We start from the raw sequence: 22,602 nt of genomic DNA on the forward strand, positions 1-22,602 counted from the left end.
TATCTCCCAAAATACAGAGTCTGGGGCAGAACGAGACCTGGGTGCCCAACACATCACACACAAAACTTTGCACCTTCAGCCAAAATTCTTGGATCTTAAGGCACCCCCAAAAACATGGACGGTGTCTCCATCTTCAGTATGGCATCGCCAGCAGATGGGTGTGTCCTTAAGACCAAGCCTATACAATCTAGAGGGGGTCCAATAAAATCTATGTAAAATCTTAAATTGCATAAGGTGAACCCTTGCATCTCTAGATGCAGACTTTATGTTTTTTTAGAATCCTTGCCCTCACTCCCTCCTCCAATAATACATTTAAATCTTCCTCCCATAATCTTTTGAGAGAATTTAAAGCTCCGTCCCCCAGACTCTAAATTAACAGGGAGTAATACACTGATGCCTCGTGACCCTTCCCAAAAGCAGCAATCACCACTTCCAGAGTATCTGCCGCTCTAGAGGGGTGTATGCTACTCCCAAAAACAGAGCAGAGCAGGTGGTGCGGCTGTAAATACTTATAAAATTGAGATCTGGGAATCCCAAAATGTTGAATCAAATTTTCAAAAGATCTCAATACTCCACCCTCACATAGGTCACCAAGTATATTAACCCCCCTCACAATCCAATCTGACCAACAGAAAGGGGACTTATTAATACATAGTTTAGGGTTCAGCCATATGCTCGAGGCTACGTTTAAATAAATATCAGAATTATACACTCTGGACACTTTTGTCCATATCGAGTGCAAATGCAAAATAATGGGGTGCGACTTAACCTCTCCGGCTAGTTTGATCGAAAGGCTTTGCAGTGGCGAGATAGGGGCAAGAACTCTTCCTTTTCAATACAAAACCAGGGAGGAGCTCTCTCAGGTGGAAGTGACCAATAAACCAAATGTCTAAGACTGAATGTATGATAATAAAATAAAATCTTGGGTAGGCCTAACCCACCCTTGTCAATCGGCCTATGTAATTTACTGAAATTTAACCTGGGACGTTTACCATTCGAAATGAAGGACTTCGCTATGCTATCAAATTGCTTGAAATAAGAGAGGGGGACATCTACAGGGAGAAATTGTAGCTGGTAGTTAAATTTTGGAATACAATTCATTTTAATAACATTAACCTTCCCAATCATCGATAAGTGTAATGAAGCCCACCTGTCCACATCATTCGAAAACCTTTTTATTAAGGGATCAAAATTAACTCTGACTAAATCAGACAAATTTGCTGGGAATAAAATTCCCAAATACTTAATTCCCTGTTTGGGCCACTGGAAGGCACCCAGCTGGAAGGCCGTTACTGGACAGTACGCTGTCAAAGCCAAAGCTTCGGATTTAGACCAATTGACTTTGTATCCTGAGAATATGGAAAAGGAGTTAATAATTCTGTGGAGGCAAGGCATAGATCTAGTAGGGTCGGAGACGAATAATAAAATATCATCTGCATAAAGCAGAGGCTTATGCGCCACACCACCCGCCCTCACCCCTGGAAAATCCTCCTCCTTTCTTATCGCGGCTGCTAATGGTTCCAGGGCAAGACACAACAATAATGGGGAAAGAGGGCAACCCTGCCGGATGCCCCTATCCAGAGTAAAATAATCGGAAATTAACCCATTTGTTTGCACCGCTGCTACAGGGTGTCTATAAAGTAACTTAATCCAACCAATAAATGTACTCCCGAACCCATACCTTTCCAAAATCTTAAAAAGATAATCCCATTCTACCATATCAAACGCCTTTTCGGCGTCAAGAGAGATGGCAGCAACCAGAGATTGATCATTCACTACTGACCACATGATATTGATGAGACGCCTAATATTATCAGAAGAGCTACGGCCTCGAATAAACCCCACCTGATCTATATGTATAAGTGATGTCATAACTTTACTTAATTGATTAGCCAGAATTTTGGACAACATTTTTACATCTAACTGGATCAGGGAAATTGGGCGGTAACTTATACACTCGCTTGGATCTTTGTCCTTTTTAAGAATCAGACTGATCCGGGCTTGTGTCATGGTTGGCGGAAGCTTTCCGTTCTTTAATGATTCTGTATAAACTTCTAACAAAATTGGAGCCAGTTCTGTAGCATAAGATTTGAAAAACTCAGAGGAAAAGCCGTCAGGCCCCGGAGTCTTGCCTGTAGGCAAGGCTTTAATTACCTCATCAAGCTCCTCCAAGGTTATCTCAGAATCAAGAGAATTTTTTTGCACAGTCGTCAGTTTAGGGAGATCTAATGGTTCCACAAAGTTCCTAATATCTTCATCAGTGGATGAAGACATGGAACCATAGAGATCAAGATAGAACTCTTTAAAGGCATTATTAATATCAATAGCAGAGGTAAATATTTCACCACAAGCAGATTTCACTGAGGGAATGATAGAAAAAGACTCTCTCTGCTTTATATATCTAGCCAGTTTTCCTGCTTTGTCACCCGACTCAAAGTATGACTGTCTTGCCCTGAATAACCAAAACTCCAATCGGGTCAATTCTCCGAGGCAATCAGATGACATACGGCGCTTCAGCTCTGCCTCCGCACTTTTAATGTTTCCTTCCTTAATATTTAACTCCACAAGTTCTTGTGCTTTGGATTTTTTAATGAATGAGGCATACTGTATGATCCGACCCCTAAGAACCGCCTTAAATGTCTCCCAAGCCATGCCCACAGAGGATACTGAGGACCAGTTGGTCTCCATATAAACACTGATTTCAGTCTTTAACATTTGTTGGAAATCAGGATTTTGCAAAAGGGACACATTAAGGTGCCAACTATATGATTTATTTTTCTCTGTATATGGCAACACCTTTAAACTCACCAGAGCATGATCTGAGACTAAGATATTTCCAATTGAGCAATCAACAACAGATGAAATGAGGGATTTGGATATAAAAAAAAAAAATCTATTCTAGAATAAATCTTATGGACTGATGAAAAAAATGTATAGTCCCTACCAGATGGGCTCAAAAGTCTCCAAATATCTAAGATTTTTACACATCTTGTGAAGCGTCAATGTTGCTCTAGGGGGCTTACACACATTTGCTTCACTATGATCAAGGACTGAGTCCATCAAAAGATTAAAGTCTCCTCCCAATATTATATCATGAGGGGTGCCAGCGGTTTGCAGCATCCCTTCAAGATCTATAAAAAAGCCCTGATCATCAGCGTTAGGTGCGTAAATATTAGCCAAAATCAACTTTTGCCCTTGAATTTCAGCTAAAACAATAATGACTCTTCCTGATTTATCTTTAATCTGTTTGAGACATTTGAATTGTAGATGTTTATTTACTAATATAATGACTCCTTACTTGAGCCAGCACTAGAAAAAACATGTCCACCCCATATCTTCCCAAATTTTTCAGCTTCCTGCGGGGAGAGATGTGTTTCTTGAAGAAATACTATATCATATTTGTTACGTTTAAGAAAAGTAATAACCTTCCTTCTTATTATGGGGTGCCCCAACCCATTCACATTCCATGTGGAGAGAGATAGTACACTTATATTAACATTTGACATTTTGATAAAGTTGTGTGTCAAAAACAAAATTATACAGACCACATTCCCCATTAGTGAAACAATCAAACCCCGAACTTCCCCCCGAACAAAACAAACAGAAAAAAAAAAAACGTGCGCTTCAACCCCACGCACGACAGCGCCAACCGGCGACAATCCCTCTAAACTCAAAAGGTCCATGAACGCCCACGAGTCCCCATGACAACTTTGCCATCGGATTACTCAATTGTCGTAACAGAAAAAATTACATAACAGAAAATACTTTGTAAAATAAGCCCAGTCAATAGGAAAATTGAACAAAGAATGTGTAGATTAATTCACAGAACTGTCTCAAAGGTGTGATCTTCCACAAAACAAATTCCAGCTGATATAAAATCGTTCAGATTCCTCGGACAGACAAACAAATGTTTAGTGAGCCAGCTGTTATGAGTTCAACGGATGAAGTAATCATTCCAGTGTCCTGAAAAAATACAACAAAACAAACCACAGCCAGCAGAAGGAATAAGCACAAAGAACAAACAGATTAATCCACAGCTGCTCCAAATGAGTGTTATTCAATAAAACAAGCTCCAGCCGCTAGGTGGAACCAACAACAAAAAGAAACAAAACCGGCATCCCGGTTCCCCGGATGGTCGATTCAATTCACTCGGAGGCCGCATAAAAGTATATACCATGACTTACACAATCCGTCAACTTTGTGTGAGCATGTAGATATTTTGCGGTCATCCACAGTGTCCAACCCCAAACCAGCCTGGAACTTCAATGCAAATGTAATATTTTGTCAATGCAAATGTCTCTTCAAGGAAAAGTGTTACTCACAAAACAAGCTCCAGTGGCTCGGCAGAGCCAACGCAGTTTACTCAGCCAATGATTCAATAAAAGACATTGCCTGATTTGGACATGTAAATACTTTGCGACCGACCTTCGTTTCTATTCTCAATTTGGCCGGGAACATCAGAGCAAACGAGATATTTTCCTGATGTAAGAGTTTCTTACATTCCTTGAACCGATCGCGTTTCTCTCTTGTCGAGTTCGCAAAGTCCGGGAACAAGAAAATATTATGGTTCTTCCAAGAAAGCTTCTCTTTGCTCCTCGCCTGGTGCAACACCAGATCTTTATCGGATGATCTCAGAAATCTGGCCAGAATCAATCGGGGCATATCTCCCTCAGCAGATCTCCGAGCAGGGACTCTGTGAGCTCGCTCGATTTCCAGCTTGTGGCCTGTTATGTCAGGCCGACTCGGGAAAAGCTCGTCTAGGAATTTCACCATATCTCTGCCCTCCTCATGCTCAGGAATTCCAACAATTCAAACATTATTCCTGCGGCTTCTATTCTCAAGATCTTCAAGCTTTTCAAGAATACATTCCAGATCAACTTTGGTCGCGGGCGGATTAGCGGTTAATTCCCTCTCCGAAGATTCCAGAAAATCGATTCGTTTCTCAGCATCCGACACTCTTGTAACTATCTCAGAGAATTTCATTTCCATCGGAGTAATCGATCGACATATTACAACGAGATCCTCCAAGTCAGCAAGAACCTTCGTCAACATCACCGACATGTTGGACAACTGACGCTGGATCTCCTCTCCCGCCGCGCCATCCAAATCGAGTCCCCTGTCGGGGCTTTCATCCTGAACATGTAAGTGTCTTTTAATGTCTCCAGAGCCCGAGGATTTTGACTTCTTTGCCATGTTTTGCCTCAAAGAGCAAATGTGTAACTGGGTGTATCAAATTTCACCAAATTATAACATGAAAATAATCAAAAATTTAGCAAAGTGCGCAGTGCTCGTCGCTCACATGTCTGCTTCTTGCATGGCATCACTTTGTTCCATAAAGGGGGCAGTTTTAACTGTTCATGAGATGGATAGCCTGGGGGAAAAAAACTGTTCCTGTGTCTGACAGTTCTTGCACCTAGACTTAGCGCATGCTTGCACGAAAACTGTCAAGCATCAGCAATATATGAAGAGTATCTAGTGTAAATGTGCTGCTTGCAAAGTTTATGTACTTGCAGCTGCATGCCCTGAACTATCGAGAGGCACCAGGATCAGATACTTCTGACTAGTGAGGAATTACACTTAATGTATTGAAGTTTAAAGTTTTTACGCCTGGTAAAAGAATGATTCAGACTGAAATAAAAAAATAAAAAAGTTTAAAGTTCATATTAAATCACTCACTGCAACTGCATGAAAAACATGAAAAAAGAAGACAGTAAATCACCAAGATGCAGCATTTCAGCACCACATGAACTGAACAGCAACCGATCAAACACAAAGCATGGACATCAGACTATGAAAACAGGCTGACTGTCTTGCTGAAATAAGAAACATAGTAATTAAGTCTTTATTGAATACCAAGTGTACATCTATGAAATGCTCTTTATACGCATGAAAAAGGTGGTTCTTGTCAGGATGAAGTGTATGTACATATTAAATCATATTGCTCTGCTGGCAAACAACATCATGTATAAAAAACAGGGCCTTTCATGAGCTCTCTCTCTATTATATATATATATATATATATATATATATATATATATATATATATATATATATATATATATATATATGTATATATATTATGGCATGCCGTTCAGGAAATTATTGTATTTATAATATGAAGTTTGAGTATATGGAATGAAACTCTGAAAATATGGAATGGAATGAAAGTATATATATTCAGAGTATTATTCCATATATTCATACTCTCTTTCCATATATTCAGACTTTCATTCCATTCCATGATATATATATATATATATATATATATATATATATATATATATATATATATCAGTAGCCATATCACACTGTAGCTGAAGACTGGTTGCCCACTGAAGCTAAGCAGGGTTGACCCTGGATGGGAGACCTCCTGGTGAAAACTAAGTTTGCTGCTGTAAGAGGTATTAGGGAGGCCAGCAGGGGGTGCTGACCCTGCAGTCTGTGTGGGTCCTAATGCCCCAGTTTAGTGACAGGGACACTATTACTGTAAAAAAGCACTGTCTTTCGGATGAGACGTTAAACCGAGGTCCTGACTCTCTGTGGTCATTAAAAATCCCAGGGCACTTCTCGTAAAGAGTAGGGGTGTAACCCCGGTGTCCTGGCCAATTTTCCCCCATTGGCCCTTCTCAATCATGGCCTCCTAATAATCCCCATCCATTAATTGGTTATAACTCTACTCTCTCCTCTTCACCAATAGCTGGTGTGTGGTGAGCGTATTGGCTCACTATGGCTGCTGTTGCATCATCCAGGTGGATGCTGCACACTGGTGGTGGTTTGAGGAGAGTCCCCTGTTCACTGTGTAAAGCACTTTGAGTGCAGTGTCAGAAAAAGTGCTATATAAATGTAACATTTATTCATTCTTATTTATATTCATGAGGGAAGTAGCAATGTCTGATTCATGAACAAAACTTTATTTTGAGTGAGATCATTTCAATGAATTACTTGATCCGGTTCACTAAACTGGTCTGAATAATTTGTTCATAAATCCATTCTAAATCTGTAACAGTTAAATAATTCTGATTAAAGTAAGTGAGATTTCAACAAAACAATAGGCAAGTGAAATACTTATCCAAAATAATATTTCACTTTAGTCAACTTTAGTTCTGGTCCAATTTAATTTGCACAATTGTTTTTGGAACCCAGCCAACCTGAATAGCTTTTATAATATAATAATATACTGTAGTACTAACCCTTTATCAATATGTGTATGAACCCGCAACATCCAAGAACATTTGCAATTATGCAAATGTTAAATTAATGTGAAACCAGGACGTTTTGCATTCACTATTAAAATCCTTGCTCATATTTTTGCGCGACTTTGGCGCAAACCTTCGCAGAAGGCACGTGAATCATGGTCGGAATTCATTTGGAGTGCTCACATAATGCAATAATGTGAGCACAATGAGACACAAAAAAGTAGCTTCACTTTTCACTTAAAACTTCTTTATTTGGACAGTAAAATATAATTGGAATTTGAAGTGCACAATTAAACGATGTGACAAGCCTAATTGTATGGAAAAGAGAGGCCAGGACAGTCTTCAAAAACGTTTTATTTTTGTGTTCCACGGAAGAAAGTAATTCGGGTTTGGAACAACGTGTGTGTGTGTGTGTGTGTAATAAAAACAGTGAAAGTTAGCATGTTACACTACACGACTTGTGGGTGTCACGACTGTATATACAGGCCTTGGCGTGAGTGATGTAATGGCACACAAGCTACATTAGCTCCCCCAATGAGTCCTCCATTTCTTCAGTGACCACACTGCTTTTTACTGTCTTTACAACCCCAAAGGGGACAGAATAAAGTGTTCAAGCCAACTGCTTTATCACCACCACTGCTGTTCACACTAGCGTAAGTTTATTTATCAAGCAGGTTCTCTGGGTTGCTAATTTCCTTTGAGTCTGTGGTGGCCGCTGGCCTGTTGTTAATATTAGGTTTGTGGGCTGTAAAGAGAGTCATTAAGCAACCGGGACAGTGAGAGGTTTACCTGTGTTGACCTTGGCCGTAACCCGCGCCAAGTTGATGCGTTTTGGGTGGGGTACGGGAGCAGAGGGCTGGCGGGGACTGTTTTTCCGGCGCTCAGAGAGCTTGCTGATTTTAGAGAGGGGGGCGAAAATTCCTGGAGAGGGGCAGATGGAAATTATTTTGTTAGCCTTTGAGAACAGATTGTTACTTGAATGATATAGTAACTAAAGAAACGACCAAGTTTGAGCTATCTAACATTTTACACCTCTTACGCAGCATGACTAGTTAGCCACCAGTGCCAGGTAATTTTTCTGTTCATGCTGAAAGCGAAATGCTAAGTGAAGTGACAAAATTACAGTCAATCAGAATTTTTTTTACACTGAGCAAGATTTTGGGCCAGTTTGGAAAAGCTAGTTTGGACAAAAACTGGAAGAGTCATGTTGTATCGCTTGACGCTCACATCGAACTTGTTTAGCTATGTTGTAAACATAACACTCGCCTGTAAGCTAGTTAAGCTAATTAGTTAGCGACTTATGTTCAAATACCATTGTTTGGTACTTGTTATTGCCGTAGCTGGTTAAGACAAAAAGATTAACAAAAAGCATAAATGATATATTAGCTTGCTGCTTTGTAGTATCGTGGCTAGTAGGCTAATTATTAAACATTATGCTCACTAGTTACAGGGTTCATTCAGGCGTCACTAAACGCAAATCCAGGACCTTGAAGTACGGCTTTCCAGCACAATTGTTATTTATTTATTTATTTATTTATAATATTTCAATGTTTGAAAGGAGTCAATGTTTGAAGGAAGTTGCACTGTTTCTTTACAGCATCCATGCTATGTATGAGTAGAATTAATGTTTATTTTCACTTTTCATCAACAACTGACTGTCAAGGACAGATTGGGTATTAAAAGGGACATTATTCAATGACAATGGAGAACGTGGATCTCAAATATGATCGAAACACAATGGGCCTCATTCATGAAACACGAGCAGAACGAATTTTTGAGCAAATCATTAGTAAAGCCTAAGTACATTTTGGGGTTCATGAAAGTTTTCGTTTTTTCAAAATGTTAGCTCTCGACCACATGTAAATCATGTTTAAGGTATCTAAAAGTTTTGGACAAAAAACAAAAAACGAGCTGTGGTTGGTCAATTGTAATGTTAGTCACATGGCCCCTTCCTTCCAAGCAGTTCAAATATAGCCTATCTTTGCACTGTGTGGGGGGGATATCGCGGATATCATCAAAGATGTCTGGACAATAAATATTTGTTTCTCTGGCATACTAACTACACAGAAAGTGTGCACAGAAGTTCTGTTTTATTTAACACTTTTAAGAACTGTCCAACAAAACAAATCAATTTACCAGGTTTTCCAGTACACTTAAAGCTACATCCCAGCACTTTAAACACTTCAAGGACCTTGTGTGATCCTTGTTGTTATCTTCTCACGCTTACTAGTTAGTTAGTTATGCTCAAATATCATAGTACAATACCTGATACACATGCAGCTGGCTAAGACAAAAAAATGTTACCTCTTAATGGAATTAACATGGAAGATACATTATTTCTAGCTTGAACCTTAAAGATGTTGCACCTGGTTAGTTAGTAAACAATACATTTTGCAAGTTAATATAACTTAAGGAAACCAAGATACCCTGTCGTTCTACACTCTTACCATGTTTAACAGGGCAAATGAAGTACTGGACACCAGCTACCGATCCATCATTCTTGCCCACTGGTTGGTGAAGCTCCACTCCGGCCCACAGACCACCAGCAAACTCAGTACTGCCACAGAATTGCAGAGTACCAACCTAAGAAACAAACCATAGCAGTGTAATAAGCTAAGGTTTACTCACAGAGAAAGGAAGAAAGAAAAAAAGAAAGAAAGAAAGACAACATACAAGAAGCAGCACCACACACTTTAGCAAATGGAGGGGGAGCTCTGTGGGTACAGCGAGAGAAATAGTTTTTTTGGCCGCGTGGGCCGCAGAGGCAATAATACACATTCAATAGAGCTGTTTTGCTCTCTTTATCTCTTGCTGTGTTCTCCGGAGGGCAATGAAAGTGATAACTACTTTATTCAAGAAACAAACAAGCACATTCGCACACAACGGCACATATTTTGTGCCATTCGGCCGGTCACTGGAGAGCCGACCTTGTTTTCTTGTGTGCCGACATTCACAAACAAGCAAATAAGATTGGATAAAAATAATGCTACAAGTAAAATGGAGATCAAAGACAGCCAGTGGCGCCAAGTATCCCTGAAAATAATGAGGTTTGATTAGCTAATCTACAGATCCACAGCACTCTGATCACTTCAGTCCCAATGTGGTGGAGGATTTCATTAATTGCTAATTTTGTGTGTGGGTATGTGAGGGCGCGAGGGCCAGCTACACAAATTAATTTCTGTAAGGACAATGCAGATGAGCAAGCTCTAAACTGCAAGCTCTTCTTTAGCTTTTCAGACATGCTATTCTCCAAACTAGTGACGTTTCCATCATAAACAAATCTGTGTTTTTGAACAATTATTTTAAGTGACCGATTTAATATATATATATATATATATATATATATATATATATATACACACATATATATATATATACACACACACACACACACACATAATATATATATATTTTTTTTTATTTATTTATTTTTTATTTACTGAAGTCTCTCCCTTGGGAAGTGCATGACTGCTTTGACGCAAACAAATAACATTTGCGTGAGGGCTGTGACATCATCAATTCGACCTACTGAACGAATATGCCTAAACAAGTGGTGTTTTGAGTCTGAACGAGACCCAGAACAACACCCAGAACGAAACGAACAGAAATATGAAGTTTGTGAAAGAACTGAAAACGTCGCATCTCGTTTGTAAATGAGGAAATCAGTGACAGAATGGAAGGGGACATGCCATTCTTTCAGTTCGCCATATGATTAAATCTTATTAAATGAGAGAAAAAGGGGTCTTATAATGATCCCAGTTTATGAACGTTTAAAAATTGATGACAATAAACTTTTTCATTATAAACCTTGACATCTGCAGTCTCCATGGGGTGAACACAATTGTTTCCCTTGATATTGTAATCACAATTATTAATAGAATTTACATTAAATTCCTTTTTTGTGTGGGGTAAAAAAGGAAGCCATATTATTTATGTAAGGTACAACTCCAAAAATGAGCTTTGTTCCTTAATATTGCAGTTTTATTGTTATTTTATAATGGGAGCAATCTAGTTTTGTTGCACCATTACTGATAGGCTTATGTACTCAATGAACGTGTCTGCAATTGGTAACAATGCTCAACCACTGGAAATAAATAAATAAATGTAAATAAAAATGTTTAACTAAACAGGACTATATATATCTAAATGAAGTTCTGAAATTGAAAGTTTTCACAATTAGTTAATTGCAGCAGCCGTATTTGCAATCTCGATTATGTTTTCGATTATTTATGCAGCCCTAATTTGAATCTTATTTACACTTCTTTGTGCTTCAGGAATGTGCAGAGCATGTGTACAGAGATTATTTTATAAACTGAGATACCAACCTCCATAGTACTTGGACCATGCGAGTCTTCTAAACCGATCATACTGTATAATGACCCAGGCTCAAATTAACTGCGTTCAGAGTGTTAAGACCATAAATCACCATTTGCAAATACCAAACAAATGATTGGGTAAAGCCATAAACTAACACCTACCTGTTGCAAAATCATCCGTGACTTCTCTTATAAAACTCCACACAGTTCATTCCAAAAAGGTCAGTTCATTAAGTGATGAGCTGGTTCTTCACAAAAGCAGTTTATTCAGCGTACTGAAGCAATTCCTCCATTGATTGCCAGTGTCCCACCACATTACACTTGGGTTTTGTAACCTTGAAAGCTCTCCTTGTGGTACAGCACTCTGCGCATGCGTCAAGCATAAGGGAGTGTCATTGAGCTTCAATTCATAATCGCTCCTAGGAGACTGCAGAGATTACGATTTATATTGGAAAAGGAGCTACATTTTGGCCTGTTTCTCTCAAAACCAATTGGATTGCTTTAGAAAACGTGGATTAAACCACTGGAGTTGTATGGATTCATTTTATGGTGCCTTATTGTCTTTTTAGGAGTGTGATGAGAAAGAGGACGTGGCCGGGCCGTAACGATGGATGCCCGGCACTGAATCAGCCCAATCAGCCAGAAGAGGGATAAAGAGGAGCCGTGGATGCCAGTTCAGGAGGGAGGGAGATGCACACAGCACTCTTGTGTGTGTGTGTGTGTGTTTGTTTTGTGTTATACTGGAAAGCAGTTTTATGTTGTGTTTTGTTCATTTGTTTATTAAAATTTAAGTTGCCTGCTCAGCCGGTTTCCGCCTCCATGTCATAAGGAGCTTGAACGTTTTGGACCCCACTGACTAGCACAAAGTATGAATCATGAAGTGTATAATGCAATTTCTTCCGACAACTACCATTTAGAGAAACATTGTGTAAAGAAGCACCAGTTTCTATTAAATGTGATTTCTCGATGGCTTAAATCAATATCAATCTCAACAAACTTTTCATGTTAGAAAACACCTGTAACCCCTGTCTTCATACTTGATGAGAAACAAGCACACACATTTTCTTACTTTTTGAGCAGATGTAATAGTTATTACAGAGTTTCCTAAAGGATTTCTTCCCCCTAAAGAACAAAAGACCCTTTCAAGGACTGTTCATCGGTTTAAGGAAGTGACATCTTTGACTACAGCGGGAGGCCATTCATAGTGACTTTAACCTGATTAATGTTATTAACATTAATACGATTGTAACAGAATTTCATTATTAAAATTTGGACCTTGTTGTTTGGTGGCTGGATGTTTCCTGGATGCTTGGAACTAATGGAAATAAAAGTATTTAGCCAAAAAAGCAACCTCAAATGGATGCTTGAACTGCTGCAATGAAGCGAGACGGCTAGATACATGCGGTACTAACAATTGTAGCACACATCTTATCTCTGGTAGGTGAACAACATTTTTGCCAAATAATAGTAAGTTACACAGGAAGAGATTAGCTGGCTAGTTAAGTCAGAGTTTTTCTTTACGGGCTCTAAAAGTGACTATAGATCGCCCCCATTATAATGAATGAAGCTATGCAGGTCATTTACATTTAGTCATTTATCAGAACACTTTTATCCAAAGCGAGTTACAAATGAGGATCATAAGCAATTTGTCACACAAAAGTCAAAAATATCTGCAATATTGCACTGCCAAGATCCTAGAGTAGCTGGAGTAGTATAGAAGCTTCCCCAGAAGAAAGACAAGGATTTTTTAATTTATAATTAAAAAAAAAATAAAATAATAAAAAACAAACAACCTTACCTTGTCTGCAAGTCACACTCTTAAAGAGTTAACAGCTTCATTGATTATAACAGGAGTGATCCAATATTCCTGACCTTGCCAATGAGGAAATTATTGTGAGCATCTAAACTATGATACACTTTTATCGCCTCTCTCGCGTAGACGTGCTCAGTCTCAACACCACGTCTGGATAAGTCACTTCAAGTAAATGTTTGATGTTATTTGAGAAAATTTGTTGACTGCTAATGACACCTCATTGTTTAGTTTCAGATTTTGCACATATCTTGTTTGTTCTGTTTTAGCTACACTGTAAAAGTATGTGCTAGTCATTCTATTTTGACAATAAAAATGCCGCTACCGTAAACGTTTCAGGGAAAGACATGCGCAGTAGTTTTAGATTCCTTTGTTATTGTTTATGTCCTTAAAATGGTCTGTACTTACTTTTTCCCAAAATATGTTTCTATCTTATTTTCTGTACACCAATCAGCCACAACATTAAAATCACCTGCCTAATATCGTGTAGGTCCCCCTCGTGCCGCCAAAACAGCTCTGATCCATTGGGACATGGACTCCACAAGACCTCTGAAGGTGTCCTGTTGTATCTGGCACCAAGACGTTAGCAGCAGATCCTTTCCCGTACAAGTCCTGTAAGTTGCGAGGTGGGGCCTCCATGGATCAGAATTGTTGGTCCAGTACATCCCATAGATGATCAATCGGATTGAGATCTGGGGATTTGGAGGCCAAGTCAACACCTTGAACTCTTTGTCATGTTCCTCAAACCATTCCTAAACTATTTTTGTAGTGTGGCAGGGCGCACTATCCTGCTGAAAGAGGCCACTGCCATCAGGGAATACTGTTGCCAAGAAGGGGCGTACGTGGTCTGCAACAATCTTAATCTTTTTTACATGAATGCCAGGACCCAAAGTTTCCCAGCAGAACATTGCCCAGAGCATCACACTGCCTCCGGCGGCCTGCCTTCTTCCCATAGTGCATCCTGCTGCCATCTCTTCCCCAGATAAACGACACACATGCACTGTCCACATGATCTAAAAGAAAACATGATTCATCAGACCAGGCCACCTTATTCCATTGCTCCATGGTCCAGTTCTGACACTCACGTGCCCATTGTAGGTGCTTTCGGCGGTAGACAGGGGTCAGGATGGGCACTCTGACCAGTCTGTGGCTACGCAGCCCTAAATGCAGCAAGCTGTGATGCACTGTGTTCTGACAAATTTCTATCATGGCCAGCATTAAGTTATTCAGCAATTTGTGCTACAGTAGCTCTTCTGTGGGATCGGACCAGATGGGCTAGACTTTGCTCCCCACGTGCATCAATGAGCCTTAGGCTCCCATGATCATGTCGCCGGTTCACCGGCTGTCCTTCCTTGGACCACTTTTGGTAGGTACTAACCACTGCATAATCTGACCCAGTTGTCTAGCCATCACAATTTGGCTCTTGTCAGAGTTGCTCAGATCCTTACGCTTGCCCATTTTTCCTGCATACAACACATGAAATTCAAGAACTAACTGTTCACTTGCTGCCTAATATACCCCACCCCTTAACAGGTGCCACTGTAACGAGATAATAAATGTTATTCACTTCACCTGTCAGTGGTTTTAATGTTGCAGCTGATCAGTGTATACACCGTATATGTATGTGTGTGTGTATATACAGTATATATACAGTATACACACACACACATATACATACATATACACTACCAGTCAAAGGTTTTGAAACACTTGACTAAAATGTTTCTCATGATCTTAAAAATCTTTTGATCTGATGGCGTATGCTTAAATGTTTGAAATTAGTTTTCTAGACAAAAATATATTTGTGCCACCATATTAATTTATTTCATTATAAATCTAAAATTTTATAAAAAAATTAAAAAAAGTTTTTGAAATTGATGACTTGGACCAAATAATAAAGAAAAGCAGCCAATAAGTGCCCAGCATATAGATGAGAACTCCTTCAATACTGTTTAAAAAGCATCCCAGGGTGATATTCAAGAAGTTTGTTGAGAAAATGTCAAGAGTACATTTCTGAAAATTCTAGACAAAGGGTGAGTACTTCAAACAAAATCCAAAATAAATCGAAAACTGTGTTATATTTTAGCATCTTCAGTCACAACATAATTCCCATAGTTCCATTTATGTTATTCCATAGTTTTAATGACTTTACTATTATTCTAAAATGTGAAAAAAATAAAAATTATAATAAAGAATGAGTGTTTCAAAACTTTTGACCGGTAGTGTGTGTATATATACACACACACATTTACATATACAGCATAATATACTGTATGTGTGTGTATATATATATATATATATATATATTATATATATACTGTATATACAGTGGCATCTCAGTGTCATTATTTAGTGTGGGGTAAAAACAATCACTTAATCAATTATTTGTCCGATCTTTGAAACATTGAAGAATAGTTCAAAATTCTGTCTGTTATTTTGACAGATAAAAAAGAAACAAGAAAAAACATTTTAACCTTGTACATCAGATTTGACTTCACTCTTTGACCCTCACATTCCCACTGTGCATGTGCCCTGATTATCACCTGATAAGATACGTATTAACTGGAACAATCATCATTTACATCTGGTATTGTGTGTCTCCTTTGTGTTTATATTTTGAGTACATTTATGTATTTGGCAGACACTTTTATCCAAGAGTAGAGGGTATCAGATTTCATGACTGCATACATAATGCAAGTGTGTTAATGTATGATAATAAAGCACAAACTGCATAATAACAAAAAGAAAACACCAAAAAAGCAGCGCATCATTTCAGCCAATTATGCATGCATTTAATAAGTGCAAACATCACGTATAGAGCAGAATTGTCCGTTATTTTAGTGGAGTAACTGTGTTAACTGAGCTTCACAGATGTGCTTCTCATGTTACACGTTATGTTCACATCAGGGACTATGGAGTTCTATGAACTTGTGCATGTGTGTATGTGCTTTAACCGACAAAGTTTAAAAACCTTGTTTTAGTGCAGCAGGTGACTGAAAGGTAGAATTTTCACACTAGAACTCAATGGATTCACCAGACTCAAACAAGGAGAGTTAAAAAATCTATCATAAAAGCTTATCTACTGTCATGTATGTGCCATTATAATGGATGCTACATCCCTCAATGCCCTAGCACTTATAAAATGAAAACATGTATGACTGATAAAAATAGACCATAACAGAAATTTTACAGAGAGTGACGAATAAAAAAAAAAATGTTTGGGCAACCTCTGAACATGATGCCACACAAATATCCCTAATAATTTAATCTCAGCACAAAACACCACTAAGAAATGCACATCCACGTCAAAAAGATCAAGTGAGTGAAAGTAAACCAAAAATAGGCAAATCGTCAAAGGGTGTGCATATTATCTCACTAACTCGAATGAACAGCATAACAAAACTAATCAAAACGACAGACTCCCAATATTCAGCAGTCATTGATATAGAATACAAACCAATGCATCAACAACACAACACCTCAATGCAATGGCATACAATTCAATGAAATGATGAACGGTGCTTAACTAATCCAACCAACAGCACATTAAAAAAAATTAGCTTTTAAAACTTCCCAATGAACTTCACTACGCAGGTCTGCAGTCAAGAGCGGTAACTTCCAATGCTCATGTCAACAGCTGAAATAAATATGATCAAAGTTTTGTTCGGCTCAGGGGCAAAGGCAAACTAGCCCCTCAGGCCATCGTTGAACGCTCACTGCACATGCGCATGACATTTTCCAGATCTCCGTTGATTAACATTGAGGATGAAGGGCAAGCCCCACGCATAGCAAATGAGAACGATTAAATGGCTTTTACGCAACATACATTAATAACAATATAATTTCTCAAAAGAATATATACATTTTTCTTGTATAATGGTCATAAAACATGTTTACATTGCGGAAAATATATAATATCTTAAAATAAATTTATGATGATGCCATGCAATTTGCATAACAGCGCCACCTCTGGTGGGTCTTAGCCCCACTTACCCCTAATGTAGAGACATGGCTGTATATATATGTATATATATATATATATATATATATATATATATATATGGTCCCTTGTAAGCTTGTGAGTTTGTTTCTTTCTTTTTTTTTTCTTTGGTTGTGACACTGCAGTTTCAGCATTGATGCAGAAAAGATTGCAGAGCTCATTACAGTGATCAAAGAAATGGAGAATTTTATCATTACCTTTTGACCGGCAATGACTACTTTATCTCCAAGGTGAAGGCCCATACTTGAGAGCTGGGCACGGGCCTTGTCAGAGAGGAGGCCTGGGGGTCGGGCGGGCAGGAATGGGAGGGGAGCGTCTGGCCAAGGGAGAACTTCCTGTAGCAATGCGCGGAGCTCTTTAGCCTGGACTGCAGCATCAGCTATCTCCAGAGGCATGTCAAGATGCTCCGGAACAACATCAGCTGGACACTGACCCTTCTCATTCTGCAGAGGTAAGAACAGCAAGAAGCAAAATAATTACTATAGAAAAAAGAAAGAGAGGCACAAGAAAACTTGTTACTATCATAAACAAACTTGTGAACCAAACTGTTCCCAAGACAGCTTAGGTGAAGCTACACTTAAACTGCAGCTGTAAGCTATTCACGATTTAAGGTTACATTGCTATCATTTTAAAGGGTTAGCTACATTAAAAGTTAATAAAACAATATCTTATTAAAGCTATTTAAGAGACATTTTATTAATTATGTAATGAACTACACTGGCGGCCAAAGTTTGGAATAATGTACAGATTTTGCTGTTTCAGAAGAATATTGGTACTTTAATGCACCAAAGTGGCTTTCAACTGATCACAAAGTATAGTCAGGACATTATTGATGTAAAAAACAGCACCCTCACTATTTGAAAAAAGTAATTTTTGATTAAATCTAGACAGGCCCCATTTCCAGCAGCCATCACTTAAGTAATCATGCAAAATTGCTAATTTGGTACTAGAAAATCACTTGCCATTACACTACCGGTCAAAACTTTTGAAACACTTGACTGAAATGTTTCTCACAATCTTAAAAATCTTTTGATCTGAAGGCGTATGCTTAAATGTTTGAAATTAGTTTTGTAGACAAAAATATAATTGTGCCACCATATTAATTTATTTCATTATAGAACTAAAATGTAATTAAAAAATAATAATAATAATAAAAAAAAAGGTTTTTGAAATTGATGACTTGGACCAAATAATAGAGAAAAGCAGCCAATAAGTGCCCAACATAGATGGGAACTCCTTCAATACTGTTTAAAAAGCATCCCAGGGTGATACCTCAAGAAGTTGGTTGAGAAAAGTTCAAGAGTACATGTCTGCAAATTCTAGGCAAAGGGTGACTACTCTGAAGATGCTAAAATATAACACAGTTTTGATTTATTTTGGATTTTGTTTAGTCACAACATAATTCCCATAGTTACATTTATGTTATTCAATAGTTTTGATGAATTTACTATTATTCTAAAATGTGAAGGAAAAAAAATATAATAAAGAATGAGTGTGTTTCAAAACTTTTGACCGGTAGTGTATATCAAAGACAGTTGAAAGCTATTTGGTTCGTTAAATAACCTTAACATTGTGTTTGTTTTTGAGTTGCCACAGTATGCAAAAGACTGGCATGTCTTAAGGTCAATATTAGGTCAAAAATGGCAAAAAAGAAACAGCTTTCTCTAGAAACTCGTCAGTCAATCATTGCTTTGAGGAACGAAGGCTATACATTGCTTGAAATTGCCAAAAAAACTGAAGATTTCATACAAAGGTGTACACTTCAGTCTACAGACAAAGAACAACTGGCTCTAACAAGGACAGAAAGAGATGTGGAAGGCCAGATGTGCAACTAAACAAGAGGATAAGTACATCAGAGACTCTAGTTTGAGAAATAGACGCCTCACATGTCCTCAGCTGACAGCTTCATTGAATTCTACCCGCTCAACACCAGTTTCATGTACAACAGTAAAGAGAAGACTCAGGGGTGCAGGCCTTATGGGAAGAATTGCAAAGAAAAAAACACTTTAGAAACAGAAAATCAAAAAGAAAAGGTTAGAGTGGGCAAAGAAACACAGACATTGGACATTGAAACACAGATAATTGGAAAAGAGAGTGTTATGGATCTTAACCCCATTGAGCTTTTGTGGGATCAGCGAGACTGTAAGGTGCGTGAGAAGTGCCCAACAAGACAGCCACATCTATGGCAAATGCTACAGGAAGCATGGGATGAAATGTCACCTGAGTATCTGGACAAACTGACATCTAGAATGTCAAGGATCTGCAAAGCTGTCATTGCTGCATGTGGAGAATTTTTTGATGAGAACTCTTTGAAGTAATTTAAGAAGTTCTGAACATTTTTTTCAAATTGTAATAGTAATTTTTCTCGTTATTAATGTCCTGACTATACATCGTGATCAGATGAATGTTATTTTGGTGAATCAAAGTACCAATTTCTTTCCATAAGAGCAATATCTGTACATTATTCCAAACTTTTGGCCACCAGTGTAATTGTCATCTTCATTTCGGATCTCAATTAGTATCTTAGTTAGGCTGTCTGCCTTACAATCAATTTAAACTAACTAAAAACATATCTTAATTTACATAGCAATAAACAAGTACTGAACTAGACATTTTTGAGAGCATCAAAAAAAGATTATGTAAAATATTATGGGCTACTGGGCTAAGGGCCATCTGGGGACACTGAAACATATTTATGTAACCTGTTCATTGAAATTAATTATCTGAACAAACTGATTCACTAAATGCTACTTGAGAGAAGACAATCTTAAATCTGCTATACACTGTAGGATTTTTACAGTCCTTTAAGATTGTTGCTGTCAGACTGTACGATATGAAGGCATTGATATTGCCATGGCACACTGTGCAACATTATGTCGGACTGTACAATACACATCGTAGCCAACTATGGTCCCAATCGTCCCGATCAGTGAACGTGACTCACGTTACGGGAGCTTTGCGGAATAGAAGCGAAATGTCGAGATATGCCCGCCACAGAGGAGCTTTTTTTTATCTGAAAGTCAGGACATCAGCATTTCCGTTGCTCCAATACCACTGCATCACGAGCACAGGCTAACATATAAAAAGATTGATTTAGTCAAATAGGCCTATAATAAGACAGCTTGATCACAAATACAAAAAAATTACAGATGTTGAGAATGAACACAAGTGCAGGAGGTAGCCTACAGTAATAATTAGCTACTGCAAGCAAAGATTAATTGTGGAAATAAAAAGATTTTTGGCCCAAAAATTGACAAACTTCTCCATTCACATAGGGGAAAACAAAAAAGTTGGGTTATAGTATGTCTTTCTCCTCTTTTAGATTAGTAACCTATCGGCCACGCAAAATTTCGAAAATTCATATAGGCTGATAATATATCGTGCTTGCAAATTCCCTATGGATGATGCACAAACATGACATACACAGATTTCTATAATTGTATCCAATTGCATCAGCTGATTTGGATTAAAACGTCCAATAAATACTTACTTATATAAATTGTTCAAACTTTTCTTTTTTAAATAAAATTGGAGTGGTGTGAATCTTAACTAAGAAGTTTACAGATGTTTAAAGTAAATTTATTAATAGTAAAATAGTCATTAATATAAAGAAAATGCATGATAAATGTAAAGAAAAACATGTTAAGAAAATGCAGTCATTTATTTATTTTCATTTTGTAAGCTCTGTATTTATTTAATTCAGGGAATAATGCTTTCATATTGCTGAAGTGTTACACTTTTCTCAAAATAGTTTCTGCTTATTTATTTATTAAAACATTTTATATAAAATCAAAAGAAGAAAAAACATTGAAAGAGCTTGAGTAGAGTGATAACGGTACAAATGTTGCTATGGTGGTGCAGATGCGGAGCAGGTTTCTTTCCAAGTGAATTGGGGTGCAAGAGAGGAGCGGACTATCTTGTCTGGCTGTCGTAATAGCAGTCACACTATACGGCTGCGGTGCTAAATTTCTGACACCACCAGAACTTCGTCGGAGGTTAAAGACTATTAGTCGGCCATCGGTGAACATGTCACACTGAATGTTGTAAGATTGCCGATTTTGCCCAACGACGACAGAAATCCTTTCACGAAATTTGTCTCAGATGGCAGAATTGTGGCCAAAATCGTACAGTGGGCTTAAGAGAGCATTTTTGATTATTACCTCACCTTGCTAATGCGCTACATTTTGTGACATTTAAACAGGCATGGCTTTTTGTCATGCTAAACCGTTACATGTTAGAGAAGCTTGTAACTGGAAAAGCTACACTGTTTTGTACCTAAGCTACGATCACTACTAAGAAATATAGTTAAATTAAGCCACAACTACTTGCTTTCTTTTAGTTAGTTACTCACCAATTCTGGCACAAGCTTTAACTTTGTAACATCAATGAATGGCAAGACATGGCATGCCAAGTTACATGCAAGATGATGAATGCTCCTCAGAATGCCTCATCAGCCCCTCCAGCCAAATTGCTTACAGCAGCATGGCTTAACAACATTATTAAATGTAGTACACAGCCAATTGCTAGAGTATTGGACTTGTTGTGCCCTTCACCCTAATCCAACAATGTGTTGTGGCAGACACAGAACTGGAACCAGACACCAAATATGGCCAAAACAAATGTGTTGTCCTTGACTTGGATAACAAGCTATAACTTTGTTTTTTCATTTATATCAGCACACAGGCTTTCGCTGGGCTTTAGCCTTAATGTGTTTGCCAGTTACACTAGCCTCATACTCAGCACTTCAGGACATTCACTTGGAGAGCTCTCTTCACAATTAAGCAAAGCTAAAGGGGTTTGATGCACCATACATGTATTAGACAGCAGGGTGGGTTCACTAAATTAATATGACTTACAAAGGCAACTTGATGGAGAGAGAGGGCATTCTAGGAGATTGCGTTTGATTATTACCTCAGCTCACTCAATTGCAATGAAATGTGACATGAAAACAAGCTATGTAGCTTATGTAGCATATTGTCACACTATCTATTTGTAACAGGAACATATAAAAAGCAGCAACTCCGGGTGATGTCTTCTTCTAGGCAGTTCTACACATCAACTGGGTCTTTCTGGGACTACCAAAGCATAAGGCAATAGCTCTGTTCCAAAACCTAGTGAGCTGCCAACCCTGCTGGAAAATTCAGCTTAAGTTTGTGGTTGTTTTAGAACATAAGCATGGTACCTAGTTCCCAGCTGGTCATGAGCCATCCAAGTTGGTCATTAGTTGATGACCACCATATTCCAAAAAGCAATTTGAACACCTTAAGCTGGTACGACAAG

At 38.2% G+C, this 22,602-nt stretch overlaps 1 protein-coding gene across 4 annotated transcripts in view; it reads right to left on the reverse strand.

Moving 5' to 3' along the window:
- LOC127411218 (CAP-Gly domain-containing linker protein 4-like) overlaps positions 1–22,602 on the reverse strand; it is a 99,938-nt gene that overhangs the window by 37,000 nt on the left and 40,336 nt on the right. For 3 of the 4 annotated variants that reach the window (XM_051646620.1, XM_051646618.1, XM_051646617.1), the window contains exons 7-9: positions 17,520–17,765; positions 9,644–9,779; positions 7,986–8,117 (exon numbers count right to left, since the gene is read on the reverse strand). In XM_051646620.1, the coding sequence (XP_051502580.1) occupies positions 7,986–8,117; positions 9,644–9,779; positions 17,520–17,765 (514 nt within the window). The remainder of the gene's footprint in view (positions 1–7,985; positions 8,118–9,643; positions 9,780–17,519; positions 17,766–22,602) is intronic. The other variant, XM_051646619.1, reaches the window with a different exon arrangement.

This window comes from Myxocyprinus asiaticus, chromosome 20 (assembly GCF_019703515.2).
Source record: "Myxocyprinus asiaticus isolate MX2 ecotype Aquarium Trade chromosome 20, UBuf_Myxa_2, whole genome shotgun sequence".
Classification (NCBI taxonomy): Eukaryota; Metazoa; Chordata; class Actinopteri; order Cypriniformes; family Catostomidae; genus Myxocyprinus; species Myxocyprinus asiaticus.